The 17,769-nt window shown below is 40.5% G+C and overlaps 1 protein-coding gene and 1 long non-coding RNA gene across 3 annotated transcripts in view; one reads left to right on the plus strand and one right to left on the minus strand.

Annotated features, from left to right (window-relative positions):
- The window catches only part of DPYD (dihydropyrimidine dehydrogenase), a 338,238-nt gene extending 325,256 nt beyond the window's left edge, over nt 1-12,982 (plus strand). For both annotated transcript variants that reach the window (XM_027740750.2, XM_039378355.1), the window contains 2 exons: nt 8,722-8,862; nt 11,547-12,982. In XM_027740750.2, the coding sequence (XP_027596551.1) occupies nt 8,722-8,862; nt 11,547-11,717 (312 nt within the window). In that variant the 3' untranslated portion in view covers nt 11,718-12,982. The remainder of the gene's footprint in view (nt 1-8,721; nt 8,863-11,546) is intronic.
- The window catches only part of LOC120322608, a 45,730-nt gene extending 29,202 nt beyond the window's left edge, over nt 1-16,528 (minus strand). Inside the window, exon 1 of the long non-coding RNA XR_005562416.1 lies at nt 16,302-16,528. This is a non-coding gene — a long non-coding RNA (uncharacterized LOC120322608). The remainder of the gene's footprint in view (nt 1-16,301) is intronic.
- Between the last annotated feature and the right edge of the window lie 1,241 nt (nt 16,529-17,769).

The raw sequence follows: 17,769 nt of genomic DNA on the forward strand, positions 1-17,769 counted from the left end.
AGAAAAACAGCAGCAAGAGAGGTTGTACTGTGTTTGCGTGGCAAGGTTTTGGTGTAGTGGTGGGACTACAGGGGTGGTTTCTCTGAGAAGCTGCTGGGAGCTTCCCCAGTGTCCGACAAAGCCAAGGGCAGCTGGCTTCAAGACAGACCCGCCACTGGCCAAGCCCAAGCCCATCAGCAATGGTGGTAGTGCCTCTGGGATAACATATTTTAAAAGGAGGGAAAAAACCAGCAACTTCAGTCGAAGAGAGAAGTGAGAATATGGCCTTGTCAGGGATCTGCTTGGCAGAGAACCATGAAATAAAGCCCTGGAGGAAAGAGAGGTAATATTCAAGGATCACCTCTCCCAAGCTCAGGAGCAATGCATCCCAACAAAGAGGAAGTCAGGGAAAAATGCTATGAGGCCCTGAACAAACTCAGACACAAAAAGGAAGCCTTCAGAGGGCCACCAAGATGACCAGAGAGCTGGAGCACCTCTCCTATGCAGACAGGCTGAGAGCTGGAGCTGTTCATCCTGGAAAAGAAAAGGCTCTGGGGAGACAGAGACCCTTCCAGTACCTAAAGGGGCTGCAAGAGAACTGTAGAGGAACTTTTTACAGGGGCATGTGGTGACAGGACAAGGGGGAATGGCTTTAAACTGAAAGAAGGCAGGCTTAGATTGGATATTAGGAAGAAATTCCTACGAGAGTGGTGAGGCACTGGAACAGCTTTCTCAGAGAAGTTGTGGATGCCCCATCCCTGGGAGTGTTCAAGACCAACATGGCCTGCTGGAAGGTGTCCTTGCCTGTGGCAGGGGGGTTGGAACTGGATGACCTTTGAGGTCCCTTCCAACACAAACTGGTCTGTGATTCTAGGTGATAGGAACATCTCTGTAGACCCCAAGGTCAGTGAAGAAGGAGGGGGAGGAGGTGCTCCAGGTGACAGAGCAGAGATTCCCCTACAGCCTGTGGAGCAGATATCCTCCTGCAGCCTGTGGAGGACCCCATGCCAGAAAGAAGAATGTGACCTCATGGGAAGCCTGCACTGGGGCAGGCTCCTGGTAGGACTTGTAACCCCATGGAGAGAGGAGCCCACGATGGAGCAGTTTTGCTGGCATAACTTGAGGCCCTCTGGAAGGGACCCATGCAGGAGCAGTCTGTTCCTGAAAGACTGCACTCTGTGGGAGAGACTCACACTGGAGCAGTTCATGAAAAACTGCAGCCTGTGGGACGGATTCGGGAGGGACCCCATTCTGGAGCAGGGAAAGAATATGAAGAGTCCTCCCTGTGAGGAGGAAGGAAAGGCAGAGACAATGTGAAGCCAACTGCAACACCTTCTAACCCTAACCCATTCCCCTGCACCACCAAGTGGGGAGGAGGTAGAGAACTTAGGAGTATAAGTTGAGCCCAGGAAGAAGGAAGCGGTGGGGGGAAGGTGTTTCATTATTTGGTTTTATATCTCATATATATACTCTGATATGATTGGCAATAAATTAAACTAATTTCCCCAAGTCCAGTCTCTTTTGCCTGACACAATAACTGGTGAGTGATCTCTCCCTGTCCTTGTCTCGGCCCATGAGACTTTCAGTATATTTTTTGTCCCTGTCCTGCTGAGGAGGGGAGTGATAGAGCAGCTTTGGTGGATACCTGATGTCCAGACGGGGTCAGTTCACCACAGATGCCCTCTAAGAAATAGGAAAATACCTGGGTTTTGGTTAAAGTAGGGAATTTGCCACTACAAAGGGAGGTTTTAATAAAGTTGATTATTAATAGATCCATCTATTATTATATAGTGGTGAAAATCTGCCAGGAGGATTCAGAATATTCATTAATGAAGCTGAGTGAAGCTTAATGAAAAAAGGTGACTTATCTGATACCCTTCCCTGATCAGGAATTCTCCATGGAGAGAGGCAAGGGAACTTGAACTTGAGTGATTTATTTGTAACTGTTCAAGAAATGTTCACATTTAAAATTACAAATCCCAGACCATCTTCAAGTAGTTCTGTCTTGGCTGACCCTCTAGACAGAAAGAATAACATATTCACTAACTGAATATGTTAGTTCAGACTAGGATATTGGGAGTAGTAATGGTCAGTACCTGGTTCTCATAGGTAGTCCCAGCTTAACTCTAACTCTCTGGAGCAGTGAAGTGACATGCTTGAAAGCTGATGGGACCTGAGAGATAGGTGCCCTTGAAAGAGGTATGACCCCTGCATTGGCTGCTTGTGTTTTTGGAGGGTTGGTGCAAATTTCCTGATTCCCCCCCAAGTTTCTTAGTCTGCCTAATCAGCTGTTGGGTTGGCGATATATAAATTCCAACATTTTTGTAAATTCCACATGCTGTCAAATTGCCTTTTTTTTTTTAATCAATTTAAAAACCCTCTGCGATTATCCAAAATATAACTTATTTTTGAATCTCTTTTCCCATGGCTGTTCTCTTTATTTTCTCTATTTTTCAATATTATTTGAAACTGCATGCTTTGATGTTCAGCAGAGTTGTTTATTCTTTTCTCACTTGTCTGTAATATCGGAATTTCTGCCATATGTGGATATGTGCCTTGGATATTTTCTTTTCAGTTGCAGTTTTGTACAGCTCCCACAGATGGATTTGCCTATTTCAGGTTACCTCCTTATTACTTTAATTTCTTTCCTTATATGTTCTTGTGTTTTCTTCCTAATAATTTAGTTCTTTTGCCTTAAGGGCCTATACCACAATATTCAGTCACCATTTATCTGCTTATTTTATTTCTTCCTTTTTTTACTCCACAAGTCTTGCTGTAGAGATTGCCTTGTTTGGTAGTTCAAACATTCTGGCATAGCTCTGTTTGTCAGCTTAGCTAGGGCGTGACATGGTGTTCTACCTGTTGGAAAAATATCCACAGAGATCCTCAAGCTTAAATTCCTCGTGTTTGATCTAGTTCAAGTAAACTTTAGTCTTCAGATATGGGCATAAATCCTAGAGTCCAAACTTCCTCTTTCCCTCCCCACTCTGACTGTGGCAGGAGGACTGCCTCAAGTAGCTTTGCAGTAGAATAGAATAGGAATTAGAATAGAATAGAATAGAATAGAAAAAATCATTTCAGTTGGAAAGGGCCAACTGCCTGACCACTTCAGGACTGACCAAAAGATAAAGCATGTTATTAAGGGCATTTTCCAAATGCCTCTTAAGCACTAACAGGTTTGGGGCTTCAACCACCTCTCTAGGAAGCATGTGCATGACCACCCTCTCAGTAAAGAAGTGCTTCCTAATGTCCAGTCTGAACCTCTCCAGCACAGCTTTGAACCATTCCTACATGACCTATTGCTGTATACCAGGGAGAAAAGATCATCAGCTCGCTTTCTATTTCCTCCACTCAGGAAGCTGTAGAGGGCAGTGAGGTCACCCCTCAGCCTCCTTTTCTCCAAACTAGACAAGTCCAAAGTCCTTCGCTGCTCCTCACGGGATGTTCCTGCCCTTTCACCAGCTTTGTTGCCCTCCTCTAGATGCATTCAAGTACCTTCACATCCTCCTGAAATGGTGGGGGACCCAGAACTGTACACAGCACTCAAGGTGAGGCCACAGCACTGCTGTACACAGTTGGACAGTCACCTCTTTTGAGTGGCTGGTTGTGCTGTGTTTACTGCACCCCAGGTTGTGGTTTGCCCTCTGGGCTGTCCGGGCACACCACTGGCTCACAATGCGCCTGCTGCCCACCAGAACCCTCACATCCCTTTCAGCAGGGCTGCACTCCAGTCACTCCTCTCCTAATTTATACTTCTGCCCAGCGTTTCTCCATCCTAGGTGCAGAATCTGGCATTTGGGCTTGTTAAATTTCTTCCCATTAATCATTGCCCAGTGCTCCAGGGCACTGTGCTTCTGTGGTTGAAACTGGAATGACTTTGTATTCCATATCATGGCTGATTAATTATAACAACAGCACTGCAGTAGTTATGGTGCTATTTTCTATCTTAACATCTTGCTAGTTTGCTTGCCTCTGGTCAGGACAGCACACCAAGCAGAAGGTTCCGTGAGCTGTCGATAGTGTCTCCTACTGTGTTTTCTTTTGCAGATTTTTTTTATCTAGAATGTATCTGTTGGCGAGATCAGCAAAAGTTATTTACTTTGATAAGATGTTTGTCAAGCTGCATTTTTTCACCGTGATAGTATCTCTTCATCTAGTTTTTTAAAATACCTACAAGTTTCTTGGATTTTCTTCAATTTAAATTAAAATTTGTACCAACTCTACACTCTTCTGCTTCAAATCTTTTCCTGAAAGACACTCAAACATGTTAAACAACATCATATCTAAACCGGAAAATTGAGATGCTTTGTTCCGTTAATATTTTACATTTTCTAAGCATTGGTCATTGTATTCCACATCTTTATTTTTTGCTCTGTTTTTGCTCTTTAACCAATTTGCAATCCCAGTTCATGACTACTTAATTTCAGAGCTCTGTTGTGTCACAGGCTCCTATCAGAGGCCTAGTCAAACATAAAAATTACTGGGGTTTTTGTTTTTTGAGTTGTTGTTTTTTTTTTTATTTGAAAGACCTCACAGTCTTCATAAAGAATTGTGATAGATTCACAAGGCATAATTTTCATTACAGAAACCTTATTAAATAATAACATAAAAGTTCATCTAAGCGTTCAGACAACACTCTCAGCCACATGGTGTGATTTTTGGAATTTTCCTGTGCACAGGCAGGAATTGCATTTGATGATGTGGGTCCCTTCCAACTCAGGATAGCCTATGATTCTATGAATTATTTTGTAAGCCCCACTTTAGCTGGTACCGCAACTGATTTACTGAAAACAAGGCTTAGAGGTCCCTAAATCTCAGAGCACCTTTTTTAAGTATTGGCAAAGTATCTGTAATCTTTCAACGTAAAGTTAGTTTTAATCAGATTACATATTTTTGTTAGCTGCTTTACTGTAAGTTGACCTTGGTCATGTACCCTCAGATTCTGGTGACTTTTTCTTCCATAATCCATCATTTTGTTTCTAACATTTCTTCTTTTCATCTCTCTCCCTCTGTCAGTACCTCATCTTTATTACGGAAAAAGACCATGTGGAAGACAGGTACCTCCCTAGTGTGTGTTCCCTTTGAACTTGCTATGTGAGGTGCAGTACCTGCACTGTGTATGGCTTTCTAATGAGAGGCCTGTGATGTTCATCATCTCTAGAGCACAGTGGGGTCTTATACGAAAAGGTCTGCATGAAGATGGACACAGCAGGTCTACAAGGAGCCAGAGCTCAATCATGAATTGTATTTACAAATATGGGTTTACTAATATGATGGCTAATGAAAAGCTAATCACCATAAAATGTTTGATACCTTTAGATTAAAATGCAGCTATTATAGCATTGCAAAAATAATATCCTACTGAACAGATCTGCTCCTTGTGTATACTCAAAATCACATCTACCTAGCTTGGTGACAAAAAGAATATTTTTTCTGTACTCATTAGTAACACAAAACTAATGGATTCTGCTCTGATTCTCTCCATAGCAACTGAATTCCCTGACAGTTCCAGTTGCAGGACTACATTCCTCTCCCAGTTCATTCAGTACAGTTTTGTTAAGAAGAGCAGGACAGCACAGCAGTAATTAAAAGGAGCACTCCATGTCCTTGCCATCTCAAAGGTGCAGCTTAGGACAAAATTTAACTTCCATCTTTTTCTTTCTTTTTTTTTTTTTTTTTTTTTTTAGTTGCTGCTGGTAATGCATAAGCCAGAAAGAACACAATTTGACTTTCAGAACCTGGCTCCTGTTTGCAGGTCTGGCAGTTGGCAAAGAAAAAAAAAAAAAAAAAAAAAAATTAGTCTTGTAAACATTGCACATTTGATCTGGAGGCCATTGAGATATATCAAGTGTGGAATCCCATAGTGCCATTTTAGACAGTTGCTTTTTGGAGTGAAACCACTTTAAACAGTGAAAGCTGATTATTTCTTGCTGCACTGTTTATTTTGTTCCAAACATTTATGTTTTTATGAAAATAAGAAGCCCTGAGATGCTGTAAAAGAGTGCACCTGCAGAACATCTTTTAAGTACCATTGCTTTTTTAGTCAATAATGTCTTGAAACTTTGCAAATGAATGAAGATACAGTTTTTGCTTGAGAGAAAAAAGTGATTAAAAGACACAACAGCAAAGAGGGTAAATCAGCAGTAAGTCATTGACACAGTCTTTTGAAATCACTTTCAGGCCTCTAAAATGCCATCATCCTCCCTATTTGGGATTCTGAGTCCCCAGAAGTGTATTTTTGTAAGCTGTGAGAAGTGAGACTTAGTTACAAATTCAGAAATCACCATGCTTTATTCATTGTTTTTGTTATTCCTTTTGTGAGTTTGTAGGTGGAAAATCAACTTTGATTATGTTGTTGCAAGCAAGCACTTCCTGAGCTATCTAATGGTATCCTAAACTTTGGATTGCCTCCCCTGTGTCCTCCAGCTGCTCCCCTGGAAGGCCGTTAACCACCTCACTCCTTTCCCATTTAAAAAGCCTTTTCTAATTTCCAGCTTTGCATTTATTCATGGCTGGCTTATAATTGCGTGTTCTTGTGCCAACATTGTCATTTAACTTAAATAGGTCTTTCCCCTCCCTGATGTATATATAGACATCATATTCTTCCTCTGCCTTCATCTTCCTAGGCTAAACATCTTGTAAGGTTTTTTTGGTCTTCTCTCACAAGCAAGGCCCTCCATTTCATGATTATTTGAGTAGCCCATTCTGCAACCTGCTTGAGCTCTGTGGGTTTTGTTAACATCCAAACAATATTTAAAGAATACAGATGTGAATCCAGAACCTCCCTGAGAAAATTGCTTATGCTATTTAAACGTATGCTTTTGCAGACTGAAAAGCCCTTCACTGTCAGGAATCTCCCCATGTTGATACTTTTGCAACATGGGCAGGCAGTGGAAAGCTTCTTCGTTGTATGTTGCTCAGATTTTACATCGTTTCTTTAAATTCTTCAGTATGCAGATCATCACTTGCAGGAGACATGCATTTTTGACAGTGGAACGTTTGGGAGGTATATACACACAGGAGAGGATACTTAGTATTGCTGGGGGCAGTAGATCACACAAAGATGTGAATTTTGAAACCTGTAGCAGGTTCAAAAGGTGGGACTTGTCAACAGACAAGCCTACATGAGAGTTTAGAAAGCTGGAGCTGAATTCTACTACTGCAATATTTCAACTGACACAGAAGACTGCAGACACCTGAGAACTGTAGCAACCTGAAAACTGCTGCAACTCCAGTAAATCCATGAACATTTCTGAGTAAGAAGTGGAACCGAAAAGACAGGGATATGAGCAGTTCCTAGGAGATCACATTTGATTTAGTTGCTGTAGCTCATCAGTGGAGTCACAGTAAAGGGCTGCATGTTCAAGTCTTGTTCTAGTAAAAAGTATTAGTTGAAACACTTTCATAGTAGTTAATTGACCTTTTACAGTAGTTTAAGCAAACAGATTTTACTGCAAATTTGCAATGAATTTGGACCATGCACATAATCAGCTCACACAGCTCTACTGATGAGTGCTAACTCATTAAGCTGTGATAACTTGCTCACAGTCATCTGTCCACACTCATCACGCTGCCTTTAGCAATGTGCCATAGCTGTTTTATGCTGGAAGAACATTAATGTTCTCTGCATGTTGCTGAGAAGAACTGGAAGGCTTTTAGCATTGAATGAGTGCAATCAAGGTATTTCACATGTCAGCAACTCAGGGAGTTGGCAGAGAGAAAACATTTGAGTGTTTTTGGAATAAGAAAACAGTACCATTTGCCAGTCTTTCTTCTTGGGCATAGGATTTGGTTGAATTTTCTACCTCAACAGTCATTAGGAGCAAATTCATAGATACTACTACTGCATCCAGTGAAGAAAGAGATTTGTCTCTTTACATAAAAAAACTATTGTACAAGTTCTGAAGGCCAGGTAGACCTCATTCTTTCAGAAAGCAGAGCTGGTTTTGCAAGTTCTTAGCAGATTAGGAAGACACTTTCTCGTTTAATTCATCTAGCAGAGCTTTGCTTTAGAGCTAACATTGATAAAGCCACATTAACCATTGCTTTCATTTGGCATAGGAATAATTAGGGATGTTTAGTTTTTTTTCAAAGTAATGCTGCCCAAAATAAGTTACACAATGACATTTTAACTTGCTGTAATTCTGTTCTTCTTCAATGAGAGTGGAAAACAATATATATATATAAAGCATTGTATGAGATTATAAATCATACAGGTGATTTATAATTTAAATACAACATACTACTAGGCACTTAAAATGGTTGCTGATAATTTTGGAATAATTTTTGGACTAATAGGAATAAGGTTAGTATTGCTTGTTCAAAAATATTGAGAAACAGAATTCAAAAATAAATCCTTATCATGTTTCTTGGCAACACAAGAACAAAGGTAAACACTTTGAAGTTTATAATTTTGGGCAGACTTGTCTGTGTCTCTTATTTGGCTTGATCTTGAGCACTTTTCAATCAAGGACCAAATGTGTAACCTATTTGTAGAACGTTTGTACAACAGTGTATACTTCTAGTACTGCCTGCATTCAAAATGCGCCTGTATGGAGCATTCTTTGTATTTTACAGGAGGTATGAAGGTCAGCAACTTGGAAATTTAAAAGAAAAATCCTAAACATCATCAAAATGCATGGCCAAGTCTTCCACATTAAAGTACTAGAGAGTGCTCCTGTGCAGCTGTAGAAACTGCTTAGTATCTTATAAATGAGTCTTTAAACTATTTTTTTCCCCTAGGATGTAATTGGAAAAGCACTGCAATATATTGGAACATATGGTGATCTGTGCAACACAGAGCAAGTTGTGGCTCTGATTGACGAGGAAATGTGTATCAACTGTGGCAAATGCTACATGACCTGTAATGATTCTGGCTACCAGGTAAGAGCACAGCTGTAATTAGCAGGAAGGCACGATGAGTTATCTTTCTGCTGCTGGGAAGAAAGAATTCACCTTCTGTTAATGAGCAGGTGGTAAAAACAGATGCCTAAAATACTGGATTCAAACCCCAGCATGCTCCAAGGCCATGGCACACAAGCCCTGCCTGAGCTGTGTGGAAGGTGGCGACACTGCCCAGCAGAGCGTGTCACTGCCACAGGCCCTCCCTAACTGCAAGTGGGATTCTTTTTAAGAGGAAGAAAATTAAGGAGTCCCAAGTTACATGGCAGTAAATGTAGTTCTTGATGGTTTTCAAGTACATGAGGGAGAAAGGGAGAACGTGTCCCTTCCTGACAAGGGCTGGTCTTATTGCCAAATGCTTTTTAAGAAACCCGGTCCTTGTTCCTGTAGCATAACTGAACTTGAACTAATTCTGGTTTCAGGCGGGTGGGGTTTTGTTTTGATCTTGATTGAGTATACAGATCCTTTCTCCAGGATAACTGTCATGGTTTAGAGCAGCAGGTTGAAGTTTGCAGAAATCATTGTGACCAGCAAATAGCAAAATTTTGACCTGAGGCTCCTGTTTGCAGCAAAGTATTCATCTGATTTCTGCTTAGTATGGTAGCATAAGATGTATGATATGTATCCACATGTCTTCGTGTCATTCTGTGCCATGTCCACTGGAGCTGATGGACTGGTCTGCAGCAAAAAAGGCAGCACAGGAAAACTCACCTCTTTTAGAAAACCAAAATATGGTCTAGCATAGCTGTCATGGAATCCAATATGCAGTAAACAATAATTTCTACACAAAGTTTTCCATAAATCTTAGTCTGAAAATAGCTTGTCAGAAATAAATACTTTAAATGAGCAGCAAGTTTCCTCTGGACACACCATGAGTTTGTGTTCATCTTTGATTCAGTCTAATCAGTAGTAGGTTTGAGGAACTGAACTACATAAAGTCACAGAAAGAAGTCTTCCATTTAAAATCAACTCCTGCAATTAAAACAAGTATATCAGAGCAAAGATGTTTTTTTTTCCCGATACAAGAAAATTAATGCTGCATTTATACCAAAGTAGATTACTACAGTAGCCTTTTAACTGTCTAAATTTTTTCTTGACACTGCAATCTTCACCTCTTCCCCTTCCATCAGATTTCCCATTGAAGGGGAGGATATAGCCCCTGGTGAGCAAAAGACTGGGTTTATATTTAGTAAAATTTTATTTTCTGTAACTGAAAAAAAAATCAGCACCGAAAGAACCAAAGTTTAAAGCCCCAGGACTTTTTCTAAGCACAAAAGAGATGTTTTTGCCTTATTTAATTAAAGAAATTGAAAAGAAATTAATTGCAAAGAATTGCAAAGCAATTCTTAATTGCAAATAAATCAACAACACACACACCTCCGTCAAAATAGCATCTGCTCTATACTTCCCTTTGTTTCAGAAATTTCCATGCTGCTCTACAGAGCTGTCACCTTGTGTGACTCCAACGGAAAACCTTTCCTTAATTTAAAGTTAGCACTGTAGTCCTGACTTCCTCTCCCTCTTTGAACTCCCTTTCAAGATGTGCATTGTTGTTAGTGAGAGAGAAAGGAGTCCTCCTTAAATACTCACAAGCCAGAGCTCTCTTTGTGCTCAAGCTAAACCAAAACTCATAGATCCAGGGTAGTTACTACCAACTTCATGCCCTTTCTGGTTGCTACAGCAACTTCTGTGCCGTCTGAGCAGTGAAACCCCAAATGTAGCAAATCTGCCTTCGAAGCCCATCTGCAGCAGCACCCAGTACCTCGTATCACCTCCCTGCCTGCCCTAGTGCTGACAGTGGTCAGGGAGATTTGCTAAGACACTACTTGTTTGCACAGAAGCCAGAGTTCAGCTTTCAGGCCTGATTTTCCCTCCTAAACTCTTAAAGTAGATGTTCAGTGTTTTGGGCAGGTTTTTCTAATATTTTACTTTTCTAGTCTTGCTTCTTAAACATTGAAGCTTTTGCAGTTGTGTGATGCTTTTGTTTTTGCTTTTAATTGCTACTTCCATTATACCAGGAGCTTATTTCATTGAGACTGCAATTGTTATTTCACATTCAGATACAGTTATCACCCTTATTGGTAATGAGGATTCACTGCATGGAATGTAAGAACTAAAGGAAGGTCTGTGTGCCCCAAACTCTGATATCCCTTTTGAAGACTTGCAAAGGAAAATAATCACATGAGACACAGTATGCTGTGTTTTTCCCTACTGTTTATTAAAGTAGATTGTTTCTACTGTGATGAAAATAAAAATCAAAAGAACACATTGTGACCAGCATTGTGCTGAAGCCGTACAGGCATGGTCTGGTGTCTCCTCTGAACCAATACCCTGGCACATTGCTATCTTATGAAATATTTTCTTCATTTGAAGGAGAAATACCTTCTGGGAGCTTAAATATCATGGGCCAAACTCCTCCTTTTTTAACCAGCCCTTGTGACCTATGAGGTTTTGCCAAGGTATAAGTTGGCCCACATCTCTAAGTTTCCAGTGTCTACAGAGGGGGTTGTTTTGTTCCCTGCCAGTTGAACAGTTGCTATAGCTGCAGCGCAGAATCACACCAAGATGTCTGCAAGTGCTGTAGCGCAGGAAATGCAGACACTGAAATGGGAGCAATTTTGACCTTTTCTGTGAGTGACATCAATAATGTTTATTCCTGTTCGCAGGCTATCCAGTTTGATCCCGAAACCCACCTGCCCATGGTTACTGACAGCTGTACAGGCTGCACCCTGTGTCTCAGCGTCTGCCCTGTTATTGACTGCATCCGCATGGTTTCCAGGACAACACCCTACGAACCAAAGCGCGGGCTGCCCTTAGCCGTGAACCCCGCGTGTTGAGGTGATCGGTCCGACAGCTAACGTGAACTTTACGCTTGTTTGGTGCAATTGATTTGCTTTCTAATTAGTCCTTGAATATCTACTCATATAAAAAAAAAATGTGGTATTGATAGCCGTTACAATGAACACTGCTTTCCAATTACTATTCTTACAACAATTAAGTTCTGAAATTACAGGAAGGCGGTTGTGGCTGTCAGTTGTCCACTATTTGAAGTGTAACTTTCTCCTCACAAATTCATGCTGTGATTTCAAAATTTCTCTATAGACTCTTTAATGTCTATGTATTTTCTGGCTGGAAATATAATTAAGAAAGCATTTTTAATGAACTACAAATCAATGTACAAGCTAACTGTTTTTAGGGAGGGCATTTTGTAATTAAACATTACATTTAGTTTTAAAATAGTTTCTTAGAAGATGTAATTAACTACATAGCATTCAAACAAGGCAATTGGCTTCTATTTTTCTATAGACAGAAATGAAAGGGAGTTTAAAATGGGATTTAAGAACTGGATTAATCACTTTCAACTACTACAACATATGGTAGTGTATTTTTATAATCCTTTCTAAGTCTTTCTCACACTAGTCACTTTATAGAATGAATTTTCTTTGCACTGACACATGCTGGACTGTTCAGATTTGTGTGTTGCATGGCTCCTTGACTGTTGCTTCCTCCCCCCGGTGTAAAATCTCTCTGGGAACAGTTAAACCAGCTTATTAGGAAGTCCAAGTTGCATTTCAGGATTCTGAGAAGCAGCAACATTTTTTTGGTCCAAGCTCATCATCTAAATAACTTTTTAATTGTTGCAATTAATGTTTCAGAATGTACACGTTACAGGTCAGAGAGCTGATTATGTGCCAATGGACTACACACCCCGCAGGCTGTGTTTGCCAAACACTCACACACAGGGCAAACCAGCAAGGTGGTTTCCCCCAGTGCCACTTCTTTATACTTATGGGTTATGTATGGTTGCAATAGTTTCACAGACAAAAATAAATATAGATTTGTCTGTCTTGCTAAGCAATATCTCAATTTTAATCCAGTTCTCACTCACAGTAGGAACTTTCTAATATGAACATATTGCTGTCCGCTTTACTTCACTTAAGAATATAAAGCCTTTAGTTTCATAACAATAATAAATGATCTATCAATTCAATTTCTTATACCGTATCTTGTGAGCTCCAAAAGCTTTGATTAAAAATATACTGTGCCTTTTGTTTCTTGATTTATGGATTGTACACTGAGTTATAAATAAATTTGAAACCAACTTGGGTTTGTTTGTGGTATATTTTTGATTTACTAAACAGATTTTTTTTTTTGTAGAGCCTTGTCAGTTGGTGTTTCATGATCTCTAAGACTCACTCCAGGAATCATTAATGAGTTAATTCATGTGTACGTTATTTCACTGATTGCCTACAGTGCAGAATGTAGCATGCTCTTTGCCCCTCTCTGGCACCTCTTTGTCTGCCTTTGACTTGCCTTCCTTTTGCCTCCCTTCCCCCCTTACTCATACACACACACACACTGGGTGTACATATTTGAACATTTTGAAGTGTCATTTCATTTAGTGTCCTTGCACCACAAACACTGTTTTACTGGCACTTTGGGCTTGCTTGATGGGATGCCTTAGTAGGCTCAAACCCAGTAGTGTCTCCACTAATAGCTTTCTCTTAATTTTTTAATTTTTCTATTTATCATTGTGGATGTTTCCCACTCAGATGAAACGGGTACTGCTCAGAAAATATTTGCCTGAAATTTCTTTAAAGCTCTTAGTCTTCTGATAGTTTCTTATCTTACACAAGCTACAGAGGACTCACAGGAAGAACAAGCTGTTTTTGAACGTTAGTGGCAAAGTTTGGAGAGTCTCTGCATGCGCTGCTTGTACCTCTGCCGAGGAGTTGGCTGACAAGCAGCGTGCCCTTGAGCGGGGCGGAAAAAGACATCAAAATCAGATCATCTGAAAGCAGCATTTTATGTTCTCAGACAGCAGATGCAAGGAAAAGCAGCTGTCTTCTCCCAGGCTGTTCCTATGTACTTCTTATTTCATATCCTGAGGGTGAGAGGTGGCGTATCACCTGCGACTGAGCTGGCCAGGGTCTCCAGGTCTTCTGTTGCTGCATCAGCAGACCTGATTACCTTGCTGCCCTGAAGACATCACGCCTGGTAGCCTGGCTTCTTTTAGATACAGGACAATGCCAAGAGACCTAATTTAAGTATCTAAGCACATATAACAGAAGTGTAATCAGAGCTTTTCCAAGAATATTCAGTAGTCATAGGACATCCAGTATTCCCAACTAGCTATAAAGTAATCTTTGGAGGGATAAAGGCCTTCTTTGTGAATCAAGACTATAATTAACACTATAACTTGTTTACTAAAGAAGAAATAATGGGTAATGTTATGGAGGTTTCTTTCTTACTACTCACTCTCTCCCCCACTCTTGTTTGGTCAAGTCCATTAACAGTTTCAGGAAATGCATTCCCAAACGAATATTAATAGTTTATAACTTTGACAGTCAGCAATAAATCTGTGTGTTGTAGGAACTCAAAGAAATGGCCACATTTAGGTCTCCTGCAGGAATGTCTTTAAGTCATCGGGGTAAGGCAAGGTGTAAACAGGCAGGGGAGAGAGACACAAAGAATATATTCCTGGGATTTATAGGTTTTTCACATGGATCTTGGGGAATCCATCCCATTTGGTGCATTCAAGAGCCAAGGAAACAAATCAGAACAATCTGGTCTGGTCTGCAAATGCTGTAGCCAGTTATCAAAAAAGAGATATGAATTTTCAAAGTGTAAAAGGCTCCAAATTAAGCTCATGTATTTCAGTGATTTAGTTGCATATTTAAGGAATTATGTATTATTAAAGACACTGATGACATCCTCCAACCCTAGCCCTCACAGTTTTTAGACTTTGTCCTATTGATTACTATTATAAAATATTGTAAACTACATTTGACAAGTTAAATTATGATAGAAGTGCCATAGCTCATCATCCAGTAGCATGTTCTTATTCATATCATATTCCTGAATAGAAGATCCTCCCCAGGTTCAGTGTATGCTCTGCAGGCCAAGAATTACTTGAAAAAGCTGCCAGATATGCTTGTGTGAATCCCAAAGCACCCATACACATTTACTGGAAAAAGAGATGTTTTGCCTCACTAACAGACTATACAGGCAGTTTGGTTTTTGGCCTCTACAATGAACTGACATAATATTTCCAAGGCACTGGACTGGCAACATTATGAACCACATTTGAAAAATTACACAGGATTTTTAAAATACATAATTTCCTAATTTAAAATGAAATATTAATTCGATCTCATAACTAAATTAAAACTAGTCATTGCATGAATCTGTTGGGCAGCCTGTATCTCCAGTGCTGAAGCCGAAGTACATGTATACTGCTCCTTGCCCTGAGACTTTACCAAGTGTTGGAGGAAGCCTTTTCAGCAGTCACCCATGTGCTCAGTTCATAAAATTTGGCAGGAGCACAATGTAAATTACCCATTTAGAATTCCTGCCCCTCTTTGTGGTGTCTTGGAGGACACAGAGTTATGGGAGAGGTGACTTGGCAGCCATGGAGCGGCTCGCTGTCATTTCTGCAGTCTCTCCACCTTCCAGTACATATTACTGTCACCTTTGGCTCCTCCAGCTTTTAAGCCTTTTATCTAAAGGTGGCAAAAGCCATTGCTAAATTCAAGGCAAGTTACCCAAACTCAAACTGAATGCCATCAACCTCAAGCCTCATAAAACCAATTTGTTTAACACAATCCAAGACTGTAGCCTTAGAAATAAAATGTTAAGCATAGATACTTCCTATCAATAAGTTCTTGCCAACACCTTCTGTATGTATGTTTCATTATTTATCTACTGTAACATGGGGTTGGGCATGTTGTTAAAATTTTATATTTTTCAACATTTTTCCTAGTAGAAAATATTTTTTTAGATAAAATATTTATTTTCTTGGCAAAGGTTTCACTTCACCAGGCAGCTCTGCTTCTTTGATGAACTGTGGAAGATAGGTTTTCATTGGCAACATCTGGCAACCTGGCAGACGCTCTCGGCAGCTGGATTGGTAACTTCAGAGTTGCTTCTGGGTCTTTCATATAATTAGTCTGCTTATAGGCCATCTGCATTGCTTTGTTTTTGCTGTTGCTGTTTCTTTTTTTTTTTCTGAGGAACTGTAATCTTTCCAGTTGTTTCTCCAGGAGATCAGTTTTTAATAACTCTTCCTTGGGTTAGTCTGCTGGGTCTTGTGCAAACAACCGTGCTGGCCTTGCCCGGGAACAGAGATACTGCTTTTATCCCTTCTTTCTTAGAGGTCTGAATCTGCCCATCATATTTTTTATGATTTGGGAGCGGAGATTCTCATTGCTATGAAGCAGTGAAGCTGGAGGTCAGCTTGGCAAGTGAACACTTATCAGCTCTGCACAAATAAAGCCCTAAACAATCCAAATCTTAACAGTAAGCACATACATGCACTCTCCCCACTTCTAGTTTAAGTACACTAAAGTTACCACAAGGAAATGCAGTTCATTTTCTGTAAAAGAACTGTAAAGTATTCAGCTTTACTGTGATACACTTACCTGGATGCTTTCACACACCAGGGCAATGTATGTGAATTCGCTTGGACTGAGCACTGAACAGAAGAAAGTCCTTTCTGCTGCGGCTCAACAGCTGAACACTGTAGATATTCAGTTTATCTGAATGCTAACAAACCTCTGAACTCACTGGGGTTTCTTGTGGTGCTGTAGAAATACCAACCCTCCCACGCACACTCAGCACTGCAGTAAGTGCAGGGAAGATTTCTTTTGCTCTGCAGAAAGCTGCCTTTGCACCTCATGAGGCAGGACTTTCTCTGCAGGGACATTACAGCGTCACCTTCTAGATGTGGAGGTTAGACAGCACTCATCTGTCTGCATCCTATACCCATTTCCACATATTTGTCAACCAGGATTCTTAAGGGCAGCAAATAGTTTCAGAATGTGAGATACTATATAAGGTTCAGGAGAATCTTAATAAATGATTTTTATATAAGTTGACTAAAACAATGGCAACCATTGATCTGCCTTGTCTTTTTTGTAAGACCAAACATTTTACTTCTTTAGCATTGTGATACATTTAACACTGCCCCTCTGTTTCTGCCTTCAGTGGTGAGCTCTCTTTTATTTCGTTTCAGCCAAAAGGCAGGCAGTATCAAATGGCTCCAATCACCAATTCACACTGGCAATTGCCGATTAGAATCACATGCCACCTACTGGAGCTAATTGACATCCTAAAGGACATTATTCTCACCTGTTTAGTCTTCTTATCGTCACAGCTTTTACTTCTGCTTATTGTAGCCAGGCTTAGGCCTCAGCACTGGAATCTCTGTATTCAGTTGTTGAGGAATAATGTTTCTCGGGAACTGAACTCCTGTTATCATGCAAATGACCTGCAGATAAAAGTCACCCAAGTTGTTTGTGCAGGGGCATGAGGCAAAACTTTGTAAGTTTGAGTTCAGCCAAGGGGAGCCAGTGCATTCTGCTTTTCCTATGGGTGTTCTATATTGACTTTTATTTGTTACAGGTAAAGTGAGTGACGTGACATTTGACAAATCTCACTGTAACAAAAGGGAGCTAAAGTGAATGGAAGTGGTTCTGTGCTGTGAAATAGGGCTCCAGCCTGATGACAGCATTGGGGCTGGGCAGTGCCAGCCACCGTCCCCAGCAGCTCCTTTCCCAAGGAATGCCGGTGGTGCAGGGGCTGTCCCAGGATCCTCTGAAGGGCAGAATGGGCACTCCTCTTTTCTTTGGCATAGACTTTAGTGATTATAATCTGTCCTCTGGCTGCTGGCAAGACAATAGGTCACCCTTTCCATGACTTTCTAGTTAAAACAAAAGCAAGCACTGAAGGATTCTTTATTGAAGTCTTAATAGAATTATTATTTTTTTAAAAAATCACATGAAATGCAGGTGAAAAGAATATAAAGTCTATTTTCCATAAGGTGAAATAGCTGGTAAGCGTAACTGTGTCTTGGTGTCTGGGCTACTGCTGCAGTGATTGCCTGTGCAG

This window comes from Pipra filicauda, unplaced genomic scaffold (assembly GCF_003945595.2).
Source record: "Pipra filicauda isolate LSUMZ 115617 unplaced genomic scaffold, ASM394559v2 scaffold135_size2527700_pilon, whole genome shotgun sequence".
Classification (NCBI taxonomy): Eukaryota; Metazoa; Chordata; class Aves; order Passeriformes; family Pipridae; genus Pipra; species Pipra filicauda.